The sequence below is a fragment of the Myotis davidii genome, unplaced genomic scaffold (assembly GCF_000327345.1).
Source record: "Myotis davidii unplaced genomic scaffold, ASM32734v1 scaffold281, whole genome shotgun sequence".
NCBI classification, from domain to species: Eukaryota; Metazoa; Chordata; class Mammalia; order Chiroptera; family Vespertilionidae; genus Myotis; species Myotis davidii.
The window spans coordinates 4,348,837-4,363,437 of NW_006293784.1; the positions used below are offsets into that span (position 1 = coordinate 4,348,837).

Here is a 14,601-nt window from a genome sequence, read left to right on the forward strand (position 1 = left end):
CTTGGAATGGGAGATGAACACATTTTGTTATTTATTTTTTAATAATACCTTGTTTTTGTTGAGCTATTAACTTACTTAGCTAGCAACTCTACTCTTCAGAACACAAATTAGGAAGGTGAACAGAAAGTGTCCCAAATTGTCCAAATACTTTAGTAAAAGATGATACACTTTTCACAAAGCCCCTCAGACCGATATAACTTATACACAGTTCTACTGAGTGGGTCAGGGTATTTCTTAGCACATAACAGATTAGGAAAGGATATAGTTGAACTTGATCTTCGCAGTTTCCCTGTGCTGTATATATTGTATGTGAAGTACACATCTTTTGTTGATGGATATCTCACCTCTCATGAACCCCTACAGCTATCCTTAATAAGTTATTAAATGATTATACAACACCCTCCTCCTTTTTTGTTTTTGTATTCTAGTACACTATGCTTATTTCTCAATACCAAAATACTGTTTCTGTGATTAACGTTATTTTGGACAGCAGTAGCTTTGTTTACCCTTCATGCTGCTGTCTACAGCACCTCTTCTGCTCCTCTCTATTAGCTCCCCTTCTCACCCCACCCATGGAACTCCATCACACATTCTCTCAACTTCTCAGTTCTTATAACTCCTTAATCTCTCTGTCATGCCCCACAACTTAAAAAAACAACCAAAAAAGAGGCTGAGTTTGGACTCCTCTGAAGTGGGCAAATCCCTCTGTTAGGGAAATGAGGATATTAAGACAACACCCTAAAAGCTCCACTCTGGGGAGCTAAGCACTGCAAGAAGTACAGCTCTGTGGACACCTGTGGGCTGGAAGAGTAACATAAAAGCAACGGAAATACCAGCAGCTTGCTTGCTTTTTGAATACATTTTAAATTTGAAACATGAAATAACCTCACTGACTTTTAAAAAAACTGAAATAAATACCAGAACTTACTAAGGTTAATGCACATAATATTTATAAGTCATACTCAACCACTGTACGTTAGCCAGAGCTCTCTTTGTTCCATTGGATCCTTTAGATCATATCTATAGTTTATTGTTTTCTGAGTTTTTAAAACTTTCATTTTACTTTCCTATTAAATGTGAATAAAGCAAACAGGAAGTACAAAGGTGATACTCAATGTAATACACCTGACAACAAGCAGCTTCTGAACAACACATACTAGTAAGAGGTAGTGAGGGGATGCTATAAGGAGTTCCATATTGCTGGAGAATGGTGGAGAGAATAAAAAGGTGGGCATGCATGAAGGGCCAGACTTATAAAAGGTTAAGGTAAAAGACCTAAACTTCATCCTTTAGCTGCTGAAAGCCATTAAAGGGTTCCCAGCATGAAACATTTATGTTTTAGGAATAGGTCCATGGATAATGGATTGTAGTTGAAGAGATATAGGAAAGGACTAGTCAAAAGATACTGAAATAAGTGGGAGCAAGATACAAAAGAGGAGCATTAGTCAAGAACTCATTGCAAGTGACAGAAAACTATCCCGAATTAGCTTAAGCCAAAAAGAATTTATAAACTCACATTAGATAAGGAAATGAAATTGCTTACAGAGTGCACTGTCTGATAAAAGAAATCAATTATGGCCCTGGCCAGGTGGCTCAGTTGGTTGGAGCATCATCCCATACACCAAAAGGTTGGAGGTTCAATCCCCAGTGGGAGCGTGTATGGAAGGAAGCTGATGGATGTTTTTCTCTCTCTTTTCTCCCCTCCTCTCTAAAAATCAATAAACATAATCTCAGGTGAGGATAAAAAACAAAAGGAAATCTTTTATGAGCTACCTATCCCATGTTTCCTTCCAAGTGAACTTTCTAGACCCTTACAACACTTTGTTTCAAATAGAAATATGTTAGGATAATTGCGTAGCCCACATTCATTCATTTATTCACAAGCTATTAAATGAAGGTTTACTCTGTGCCAAGCTCTGTGTTGCTAGATGGTGGATGTTTATATTGGTGGGGAAAGGGAGCAAAACAAAACCTTAACAACCACTGCTTTCACCGACCTTAAATCTCTAGAGGAAGAGAGAAAATATTCTTAAAACTCTGTGAAAACATCTGTCATCTCTTTAAGTTTATTCAGTCATAAAAATAATCCTGTTGTTAGGAGTAAACAATCTTACTTTAAAAATCACTAAGTCTCCAAGAATAAACTGAGAACATTAAAGTACTTTCAGATTTCCATGAATAAAAAATTCCAGCACTTATGATTTTATAATAGCAGAATATAATTCTAGGCATCAAATGTAACAGTGATCCCTAGATAATGCAAAGATCAGAGAAATGAATATCGATACTTCTAAACAAAAATGAATATTTCTTATAAAGATTCACTAAATTCTAATTTCTTCTAAACAATCACCTATTTACTTTATCCTTAGAAAACTCTCCTATATTCATCCAAAGTGAATATAAATCAGGAGTAAATGAATAATTGACATCATTGCTTTATGTTTACATGGACTTTCAAGCAATTTCAAAGCTCAAAAGGAAATTCAGTAATATATTTTTTAATATAAAACTTTCTTAACAAAAGACATTTAAGTAATACCCTCAAAAATATTCTCCATTTACCAGTGAGTTAAAATTTAAAGCCATCAAGATATATATCATCTACTTCCTGTCAAACTATCAAGTCTTTTTCCACCCAGTAATAGTATAAAATATATTTCTCATACTGGAATCCTAAACTGCCAATGCTTAGGAATTCAAATAATTTTAAGTAAAAAGATGCTTCTCCATGGTAAAGCCATGGAATCTCAAATCTCCTTATCAAGGCTATATTACGACACTCGAAGCATGAAATATAAACTCAATGCCCACTGCCCATGAACACTGCAGAAGTATCTAACACTTGTATGATTCTACTGCATAAAATTTACAAACACCAAATGAGAGGCTAAAGTATTATTGTACTGGTTTACAGAATGTCATAAAAGATCTTTTTGATCACTGGAAAGCAACATTAAATCTTCACACAAAGCACAGCATAATTACATTTCGGGAAAAATATGATCTGTAATGTAATACAACAGCTTAGCCTCACTTATGTAGTAAAGGCCTGTAATGACTAAGCCAGGTAGGCCCTGACTTATCAGATTTTAATTCATTTTACAGCATACCCATTTTCCCCCTTTGCTATATATAGATTCACCTGCTTTTCAGTTTATCAATATACTAATTTTTTTAAATTACTGTTCTAGACAAGTTAGAATGATTCAGCAACTAAATCTTAAATCCAAGAGCAAAAATGCACCTGATTTTTTTCTAAAGCAATCAAAATCTCACTCAAGAAAATCTGCCTGGATAGCCAGAGAAAAAGAGGAATTAGTTTCTATCAATGAATTCAATAAAGTATGTTATGAAAATGACCATTTGAAAAATAATTTAAAATTATAATCATATGAATCAGGACCTACATTTTGTGATTTTGCTTTCATTTTTTAGTACATGAAAAGCATCTTGGTTCACTTAATTTTAGCAGGTTCGTAATTTAAATAATACATTATAAGAAGATGCTAGCCTTACAAAAGTCCTTACCTTTTTAATTTATTACCTTCAAACAATAGGTAACAGAGCTTGCCTCTGCTCGTCATTCTTTTTCACTAATATTTACTCATGGCTTGAATAAAACATTATGGTTTTTATGAAATTAATAGCTGTAATAAGAGCACTACTTACTATTTTAAAGCTATCCTCTCCAATCTTACTACAGAGCTCTTTTCCCCCTCTTTGTTTAAAATTTCAGGGTATTTTAGGGGTGGGGGGGGGTGGGGAATAGGGAAAATGCACTCTGAAAAGAACACCAATTAAAAGTACTAGCAAAAATAGACTTATCTTTTTTCAATAATTGGCAATACAAGATGCTAACCTAATGTTATAATTTAGAAAAATGTCAAAACCAGACTGCAACAGTTCACACCCTGAAAATGTGGCCTATTTATCCTGAAAACATATAATCTATAAATACAGATAAAATACAAAAATCACATTTAATAGACTCTAAATCCTGAATTCTGCCAAACTGTCTCTTCATTTTCATTTCAAAATCTATTTTATGTTTCAGAAAAATAGCCTTCGTCCTCTGATGTTCTAAAAATAGACTCCTACTGTCTCTTTTACAAAAAACAATTATGCTCGGTTACGGTCTTACCATATCAGCCACATCACCAATAGCTAAAATTCCTATTTAACCTCATTTTTGGCAATAAAAATGGTAACTAAATATAAAAAAAAATCTTACCTATATGCTGCATTTTCTTTCAAATGCAATATGGTTAGATTCCCCTTCTACTTAATCAGTACAGTGTCTGAACATTTTTCAGTCTGACTTGCAAATATTTGCTTTCCCTCTTAGGGCATAGCATCCGCAGGGTTATACAGCACTACTTACATTCTCTTCCACATAAAATCAGACATTACATGAAAGGAAAAGAAAGACAGCCCATTTCAAAGCATCTGGCAAACCTCCATTGGCAACCTGCCAAGCCTCTGCTAAACCTTCCTGTCTTTCCGAGCATGCTCACTTAAAACCAACAGCATGTTACTATGGCAACTCTGTAGGCAGCCTCTAAGTATGAACCGCCATTCTGATTTCAGAGTGCAAAACACCAAATACTGCAGGGGAAGTAAAAGGAGAGAAATGCTGTTTGCCCTTCATCACATACAAGTATACTAATTTTATTTCATAAATTCATATTTGTAAATGTAAAACAGAAATAAGCATTCCACATTTTTCAAACAAATATTTTTCATGCTCAAAGAGGAAGGTCTTCCTTTTCAGTAAACTCATTCTCTTTGTCTATCCCAAAACTCCTGTACCTCCTAACAACCAAAAATACACTGGACAATTTATCCCATTTGACAATACACTGCTGAATAAATAGACAACAATATTCATGTAAATAATTATGTGGAATTCCATGAATAACTTCCTACAATTATATACTCCTAAATGACATATTAATATTACAAAGAAAGCCATCAGTACTTCAAAAATATAATCTAAATCTTTTCTATGACTGAACAAACTGCCAAATGAAATTTTCTTTCAGTCTGGATAGAATTTTTTTATGCCCATTATCCTTGAGATACTGTTAAAGGTCTGGAAGAGGTCATGTTTTCGAAGTTAAGACAGACCAGACCTAGGTTCAAATCCTTGTTCTCCATATTTAACCTGGGTCACCTTGAAAAGTTATTTAACTTTATGATCCTCACTTTTCTCACCTTTAAAGTAGGTTAACAGTTACTCCACATAGCAAACATTTAAATGAGTTAACACATGTAACTCCTACACACATTTCTTTACTCCTTGGTTGTTTGGGAAAGGTAGTAAAATAAAATAAGTTTGCCCTTGATATTTACCTGAAGAGTTCTTCTTTGTAACCTCTTACTGTGTAAAAATTAGTCCTGATTTGCCCACTAAGCTAGAAGCCAAAAAACAAACAAACAAATCCTCTCCCCCAAATCAAGTTGAACCAGAGAAAGACAGAAACAAGTAAGAGATACTCTAAACGGGGGTGGTGAATGTAGGGCCCACAGGCTGTATAAGGCCGTTGAAATCACTTGGTCTGGCCCTGCCAAGGCATTAGGGGTGAGTTAATTAAATGTCTGACCAAATATAGCAGGCTAATTTTTAAGTTGATAATTCTGTATGGCCTGCAAATGATATAACTACCCAAATGACCCTTGGCAGAAAAAAGGTTCCCCATCTCTGCTCTACAAAAGTATAACTTTTACATGAGTATCCTACATAATAAAAGCCTAATATGCAAATCGATGTGCACTGACCAGCAGGGGGCAGACTCTCAATGCAGGTGGTCAGTGCGCTCCCACAGGGGGAGTGCCGCTCAGCCAGAAGCCCGGCTCATGGTTGGTGAGCACAGCAGTGGTGGCAGGAGCCTCTCTGCCTCTGCTGCAGGCGGGTGGTAAGGAGCAAAGGGTCCCGGACTATGAGAGCCCCAGGCTGTGAGAGGGATGTCTGACTGCCAGCCCTATGGGGATCGGGCCTAAACTGGCAGGTTGGCAGGTGGACATCCCCCAAGGGGTCCCAAACTGTGAGAGGGTACAGGCCGGGCTGAGGAACCCTCCCCGCATCAGTGAACCAATCTCATGTACCAGGCCTCTATATTAAAATGTTTTTATATGTTACAAATATAAAATTTCACCTACCACCTCTTCTTCTTCCTTTTTGGCCTCCTTTTCCTTCTCTTCCTCATTTTCTTCAGGGGGGCCATCTTCATCATCACTGCTAGATGACTCAAGGATTTCACTTATATCCATTTTCCAATTATCAGGAACAACTCTAGTTTTTAAGAAGATGCTTGCTTTCTGTAGCCCTAAGATTTAAAACACACTTCAGCAGTTGTTATGGAATCAGCATAACATGACTGAAAGGCATAACATTCAGTCAAAACATCTGGGTTCAAATTCAACTGTCACTTATAAAACAACACAATACAGCCCTAGCTGGTTTGGCTCAGTGGATAGAGAATCGGCCTGCAGACTGAAGAGTCCCGGGTTTGATTCCAGTCAAGGGCACATGCCTGGACTGCGGGCTCCATCCCCAATAGCAGGTGTGCAGCTGATCAATGATTCCCTCTCATTATTGATGTTTCTATCTTTCTCTCTCCCTCTCTGAAATCAATAAACACACACACACACACACACACAAAATAATACAATACATTCGAACATCTTTTGTAAGTTACAATGTCATACTGTTTATTACTCTAGAAAATACTGTTAGAAATCTTAATGGTAAAATATGAAAATTAACTCTCATCTAAAAAATTATAAATCAGCCAAAACCGGTTTGGCTCAGTGGATAGAGCGTCGGCCTGCGGACTGAGGGGGCCCAGGTTCGATTCCGGTCAAGGGCATGTACCTGGGTTGCAGGCACATCCCCAGTGGGAGATGTGCAGGAGGCAGCTGATCGATGCTTCTCTCTCATCGATGTTTCTAACTCTCTATCTCTCTCCCTTCCTGTCTGTAAAAAATCAATAAAATATATTTAAAAAATTATAAATCAAATGTTCTTTCTAGACATTTAAAAATAGCCATCAAGTAAGAGTGGATATCAACTCTAAACAGTTAAAATGGCACCAGAGAATAGTCTATCTTGCTTTAGTCAGTATTTGCCATTTACAGCCACATCATGAAATAATGCATTAATTCATCCTTATCTTACCTGGTTTAGCAGAGAGCTCAGATTCAGGCAGATTGAGAATGTCCACTTCCTTGATATCCTTTCTTGCTATAGAATAACTAATTACAGAAAATAAGAAAAGGGGGGGAACCATTATTAAATAAAAATCATCATTTAAATAGTCCTTGTTAATACACAGAAAAATATAAACCTTAAAATCATAAGTATTTTGCACATAAAATGTTTTTAAAAGATCGTATAGCCGAAACCGGTGTGGCTCAGTGGATAGAGCGTCAGCCTGCGGAATGAAAGGTCCCAGGTTCGATTCCGGTCAAGGGCATGCACCTGGGTTGCGGGCACATCCCCAGTAGGAGATGTGCAGGAGGCAGCTGATCGATGTTTCTCTCTCTCTACCTTCCTCTCTGTAAAAAATCAATAAAAATATATTTAAAAAAAAAAGATCGTATATATCCTAATCCTTAATAAAGATTAAGAGGTAATATATGCAAAGCTGGTGTCTTAATTCTGATGATTCACATACTCAAAGTATGTTAATGAGAGCCTCACATTTGTAATATTTCAATCTATGCAACTCTCCTACACACAGCATAGGGTACTTTATATCAGCATGATGTTTTTCTTATGGAAGACAAAAATGTCTATGTTGATCTTCATTGTTTCTTAAACTTACTGTTTGGTTTAGTAAAAAGAAATATAATAGAAGGTAGTATTAAAATATGTTTATCATTGTAAGATATATTATGGCACTAAATTTTTCAGAGGATTATAACATATTTTTCTTAATTTTACATCTTTTTATGGAAACAAAGCAAAGCTGAAGTTAAGAAAAGTTTCTAAAAATCTGACTTTTAATCAGAAAAAAAGTCAAGATAATATTCTGGTAATATAAATTTTATTTAAAGATAATATTTCATAGTTCATAACATGTAATAGCACATAGAAATTACAGAATTTTTACAATTAAAGAGAAAATCAATATCATGCTGTATTTAAAAAACTATTTACTATTATTCTCACATATTGTTGTTCAGGTTTTATAGTTTTTAAATAAAAAATAACCTACATTATGAAGTTAAAACATAAGTAAAAATTCAGTTCATGAAGTAATTAAACTTTATAAAAAAACTTTTCTATCACTGTGATTTTATTTTTTTTTCTCCCAATGGAACACTATGAAGTGATTCATTACTCACAATTTAGAATCGATAAATGATCGAACTAAACACTGGTCTTTTCTCACTGTGATGTCATCATTACAACTGGGAGATATTACCTAAAACAAAAAATAATACATTGATTCCTATTATCCTTGCTCAAAAACAGAATATATTCTTAAGTGGATTATTTGTAACAATAAAAGCATAATATGCTAATTAGACTGGACATCCTGGACAGCCTTCCAGACGAAGCTGGGGCTGTGAGGGAAGCCAGAGGGGAGCCAGTGCTGGCAGCCAGGGGAAGGAAGGCCAACTCTTGCCTGAATTTCATGCATTGGGCCTCTAGTGATAATATAAATAAAAATCTATTTACATTTTAATTATGCCTGCCGGTGGCCGGAGGGAAGCTCGGGTCCCAGATGCCTGCCAGCAGCCAGAGGGAAGCCTGGGTCCCAGGTGCTAGAGGGAAGCTGATGCTGGCAGCCAGGGGAAGGAAGGCCTACTCTTGCACGGATTTCGTGCATTGGGCTTCTAGTATTTCATAAGAGCTTCATTATCAATACCTTCCATTATTACTTATAAAAGAAGATAACCTTATAATTTTTCTTTAGCATATTAGTTTTCTAGGTATTTTATTCATCTAATCATCTATATATATAAAAGACTAAGTGACCAACCAGTAGCTATGATGCACACTGACCACCAGGGAGCAGATGCTCAACACAGGAGCTGCCAAGCGACAGCAACTTTGCAGAGTGCCCTCTCACATTCTGGGACCCTTCGAGGGATGTCGGACTGCCAGTTCTGGCCTGATCCCTGCAGGCTAGGCAAAGGGACCCCACCTGCTAGAGGGACCTCCACAGTTGCCCTTCAAGCCCCAGCACCACCCCAGGTGCTATTGGCCAGGGTGGGACTGCAGAAGGTTGGCTCCAGGGCATGTCTGGCCCATCTTGCCCAGTCCTGCCCCTGCCAGCCACCTTCTAATTAATTTACCTTCAATGTAACCAGGCCTCTAGTTAGATTATAAAATGATAATTAATGAAATATAAATTACAATGTGACCAAAATATTTAATATTAGGACTTACTCTAAGCTAAATAATAACTCAGTTATTGAATTAGTAAATTATGTATGATATATGATGAACATTTGGCATATTATAATTTTTAAAAACATACTTAAATCAGGATCTATTTTGAAATAAACACCTATCTAAATTCCCTTTCTTACCAGGGCATGTACAGCTTTTAGTAATTAACTTAAATCTGAGAAAATCTGAGTAAAGAACTTTTTAATTTCTTAAAAAATAACAAATGTAAATAACTAGTCTCTGTATACTTTATAGAATTTAATATTTTTTTAAATATTAAGCTCTACCAATAAATTACTGACATGTACCTGCTCATTATTATCCCTAACTAGCCCCTCTCCTACAATCTAGCACTATCCACAAAACTTTGTTCAATGATGAAAATCTTCTACATCTGCGAGGGGGGTTGGGGGGGCAATGGGGGGAATAAGGACACATATGTAATACTTTAACCAATAAAGAAATAAATTTTTAAAAAATCTTCTATATCTGACCAACAGAGTAGCGATGAACCACATGGGGCTGAGCACTTGAAATGTGACTAGTGCAACTTAGAGATTGAATTTTTAGTTCTATTTAATTTTAATTGTTACATTTAAATAGCCACATGGCTATTATATTAAACAGCATATATCCAGATAATTAAAAATTCTTGGCAGTCATACAAGCTGTCTTAATATCAGATGAAAGTAAGTGTTTGTTAGGTGCTGGTAATTGTTATATTAATAATATATTTGTGCCCTGGCCAGTGTGGTTCAGTTGGTTGAGCAGCATCCCATGCACCAAAAAGTTGCCGGTTTGATCCCCACTATGGGAGTAAACCAATTGATGTTTCTCTGTTTCTCTCTCCCCCTTCCTCTCTTTGTAAAAAGATCAACAAAAACATTTTTTTTAAAAAAGATAGGAGAGGTGAATATTTAAAAATAATAATAATATATTTGTGTCTACCTTCAAGGAGCTGTGTAATGAAGGGTCAAGAGATACAAAAGAACACAATGGAGGATAAGTACAGTGATACCACTAGGCTCAGGATAACACGAAAGCATCTAGGAAGAAGATTCAACCCAACCTGGAGAAGGAAAAGGTGTAGCAGCAAAGGGTTCAAGTAAGTCTTCAAGGATGAGTAGGCACAGCCCAAAACTTAATTACCTCATTTGTGAACCACTCTAATAGCCTCCAAATTGGTTCCTGCCACCTCCAGTCCTTCTAATAATAATCCACCCAACATACCACGGCCTCATTACTATTCCTACAAACACAGCTCAAATACTGTCACTCTTTTGCAAAATACTATGCAGAATTATGTCCAAATTCCTTAGATGAACTTTTAAAGACTCTTCTGCTCTATATCCAAATTACCTTCCCAATCTTTCCAATTTTAATTTAATCCTCACCCAAGGATATGCTTTCATTGATTTTTAGAGGAAGAAGGGGGAAAGAGGGAGAGGAACATTGATGGGATGCCTCCCATACATGCCTTCATCAGGGATCAACCCCGAAACCTAGGTATGTGCCCTGACTGGGAATTGAACATACAACCTTTTGGTGTACAGGATGACACTTCAGCAAACTGAGCTACCCAGCCAGGGCTATGTTCTCGAACTTATTTCCTATTATTCCCCTACTCACATCTAATATTTAGCCAAAATGGATTCCCAGATCAAACAGTTCCATGGACAAACCTCTTGCTTTTCTGCTTTTACTTATCTTATATCTTCTAAGTCCTCTAACGAAGCTCTGCTTACTAGCTCTAAATCTTTCAAGGCTCAGCTCAAAAGTACCTGCTTTATGATGGCTTTCTGGATTTCCTTTAAATAAATATAACCTCTCAAGACAAAGAAGTCATAATATTAAACATATACTATTTCATATTACTACTATAGTTACTAAAATCATTTTCTGCATTAGACTATAAAATCACCAAATGTAGATTGGTGTCTTCCTCATCTTTTATTCTGTACATCACCAGAAAAAGTATAAATCTGTTGAATAGTTATTTTTTTTTAAGTCTCTTGGCAAATTATGACCTGAATATTCTGAATCTAACCCTATTTATTTGCCTGTACAATGAATGATTCAAAGGATTTTCAGACTTTTCTTCTATAAGGTAAATCCATTATACGGGATTGAGTAATGCATTTATATGCACAAATAACCCTTAAAAAATGGCCTCAGTTCTTCAAAGGATTCTAATTTAATTTGGGGACACATTTTTGTGCCAAAATTATGAGAGAAACAAGTGGTATCAAAACTCAGGGAAGAAGGGCATATTTATGTTAGTGTTTAGGGAGATTACAGAAAAGGTAGGACTTGAGTTGGACCTTAAGACTTATTTAAGACGAGAGAAATAGGAAGAGGAGAAAGAGGAGACAGGTATTACCAAATATTATTGATTCCTCTCATGAAATAAATCTCCTGCCCATCCATTCTTTTCATTCCTTCCCTGAATAAGCAAAGATTAGTTTTCTCTACTAACCTATCTACTAAGACTTGCATTTTCAAAGTCTAAGTGTACCTTTCCTTTCTCCAGTAACTCCCTATCCTGCGTCTGCCCCAAAAGTTTTTAATATTACTATACAATTTTTCATTACTATGTGTTTAGTAAGCTGCTTGAAGGCAATGTGTTGCAAATCTCATACTTCTCTCTCTTCTAAGGAACTTAGAACAAACCTGAACTCACTGCAGATCCTCAGTAAATATTAACGATTTAAGCAGGTTTGGAGGATTGAAGTGATTTATGGAGGGAGAAATTAAAAAAGAACCTGAGTAAAGCAGAGAGCTTATACTGGGAATGGGAACAAATCAAGAGGTAGGGATGGCCTTAAATATTTATTTGAGAAAGCAGAATTGATCCATCAGGCAGTCAGTGAAAGTTTTGTGTGTTTTTCCCTAGCTGGTTTGGCTCAGTGGATAGAGCCTTGGCCTGCGTACTGAAGGGTCCCAGGTTTGATTCCAGTCAAGGGCACATGCCCGGGTTTCGGGCTCGATCACTAGTGGGGGGCATGCAGGAGGCAACTAATCAATGATTCTCTGTCATTATTGATGTTTCTCTCTCTCCCTCTCCCTTCCTCTCTGAAATCAATAAAAATATATTAAAAAAGAAAGTTTTGTGTATTTTTTAAAGAATGAGACTATCATAATTAAATCTCTAAAAAAGTTACTTCTAGAAAATTAATTTTAAAATTTCAATAATCAAGTTAAGGGAATTTGGGAGGTAGCTTTCTGTAGATCAGGTATAAAGTGGTAATGGGAACAGGGTAAAAGGAAACATCACTAACATGTCTTAAAGGAAGAATTGAAAGATTCCAGGTGGGGAATGTTCAGCCCACAAAAGGCCCTTGAAATCATTTGGTTTGGCCCTGCCAAGGCACTAGGGATGAGTTAATTACATATTTGACCAAATATAGCCGGCTAATTTTTAAGTTGATAATTTTGTATGGCCCGCAAATGATTTTATAAATATCCAAATGGCCCTTGGCAGAAAAAAGGTTCCCCGCCCCTGCAATAAATGATCGGTTACAGAGAATTAAAATTAAAGAAAGGAAATAACAAAAAGAGACAGGGAAGTATGTGGGACCTGAGCATGATTGCTCAATTTTTCAATGAAGTCCAAATTAAATTTGTGTAACACTTTAAAAATATTGTAAATGCTTTTTTAAAATCCACGTGAAATAAGTATGTTAAATGGTTGATTAACTTTGGAAAGAAACCTTACTTACCAAAGCAGGATACCATTCGGTCTTCTCAGAAGTAGATATCACACTTACAACTTTTCCTAATAATTCATCATTGAGACGTCGCTTATCTTCATCTTCATCTTCACTAGTTTCTTCTTCCTTTTCATCTTCATTACTAAAAGCCAAAATAATTTTATCATAATCTTAAGATAAACCACTTTGAATATAGTCAGAGTGGTGTGAATTTAATACATACAACTCAATTTCTAATCTGTATTATCCCTTTTTATTCTTATTTGAATTGAAGAGCTAGACAACTTCCTAGCCCCACAGAAGTAGTCCTGAGACGCCCATGGTAACTCTGAGTCCACTTCACCAAATCAATGAGGACACGAACTTAAGCTCTCCTGCCAACCCCCACTGGGACAGAAAAGCCTAATTATGTCACCATGAAGAACTTACTGTGCCAAACACATTTTTAGAAAAAATTCCCTTCTATTTTTTATGTATGCCAGATGATAGAACTCTAATTTTCTGACAGATTATGAAAACACATCTGAGGGGTTATTTAGATGACCTACCTAGATAACTAAAAAATAAAACAAACCCATAGCAAAGAACAATTTACAGAGCTAACATACTAGCCTGAACTTTTCAAAAATGTCAATGTCATGAAAAGACACACACACACAAAAAAAGGGCTGAGGAACTTTTCCAGATTAAAAGAGACTTGAGAACCATATAAACTAAATGCAATGCATGATCTTAGATTGCATCCTAGAATCAGGGAATGCTATAAAGGCTATTTTGGGCAACTGGCAAAGATAGCATTCTATACTGTTAAATTTGATTCTGATAATCTTACTTTGGTTATCTAAGAAAATGTCCTTGTTGTGTCCTAGGTAAAGTATTTAAGAGGTAAAAGGTCATGACACTTGCAACTTCCTCTTAAATAGTTCAGCCCATTAAAGTTATTATTTAAAACATTGTAATATGTACCTATAAAAAGAGAAAATGACAATGCAGATGTGCCAAAAATGTTAACAATTAGTGAAACTAGATGAATATATTTATTGTAATATTCTTTAAAATTTTAAGTTTGAGAGGGGTGGGGGAGGCTGGAAGAGATTAACCAAAGAGTTTATATACATATAGGCATAGCCCATGGATACAGACAATAGTGCGGTATGACTGGGCGGGAGCAGGAAGGGAAAAAGGACATCTGTAATACTTTCAAAATAAAAATAAATTAAAAATTTTAAGTTTGAAATGTTTTTGAAATAAAAAGGTTAAAAAATTATATATACTCACTAAAAATAAGAAAATTGTATCAATTATGGAATTTGGCAATGTAATTAATTCAAAACAAAAATAACCATTCTGAAAAAGGAGTGTGATAATTACTGACAGAGTAATGGAAAAAATTAAGAACAAGGTTGGCGCAGGGTAAAATATCTAACGTAAGAATACAAGATGCGATGAAAAAGTTACCCAAATTTAGTCATCCTAGAAAAGTCA

At 35.8% G+C, this 14,601-nt stretch overlaps 1 protein-coding gene across 1 annotated transcript in view; it reads right to left on the reverse strand.

Annotated features, from left to right (window-relative positions):
• Window positions 1-14,601, reverse strand: part of ARID4A (AT-rich interaction domain 4A) — a 65,188-nt gene that overhangs the window by 37,080 nt on the left and 13,507 nt on the right. The window contains 4 exon segments of the mRNA XM_006767669.2: window positions 6,163-6,329; window positions 7,181-7,257; window positions 8,353-8,432; window positions 13,126-13,258. Coding sequence (XP_006767732.1) covers window positions 6,163-6,329; window positions 7,181-7,257; window positions 8,353-8,432; window positions 13,126-13,258 — 457 coding nt within the window.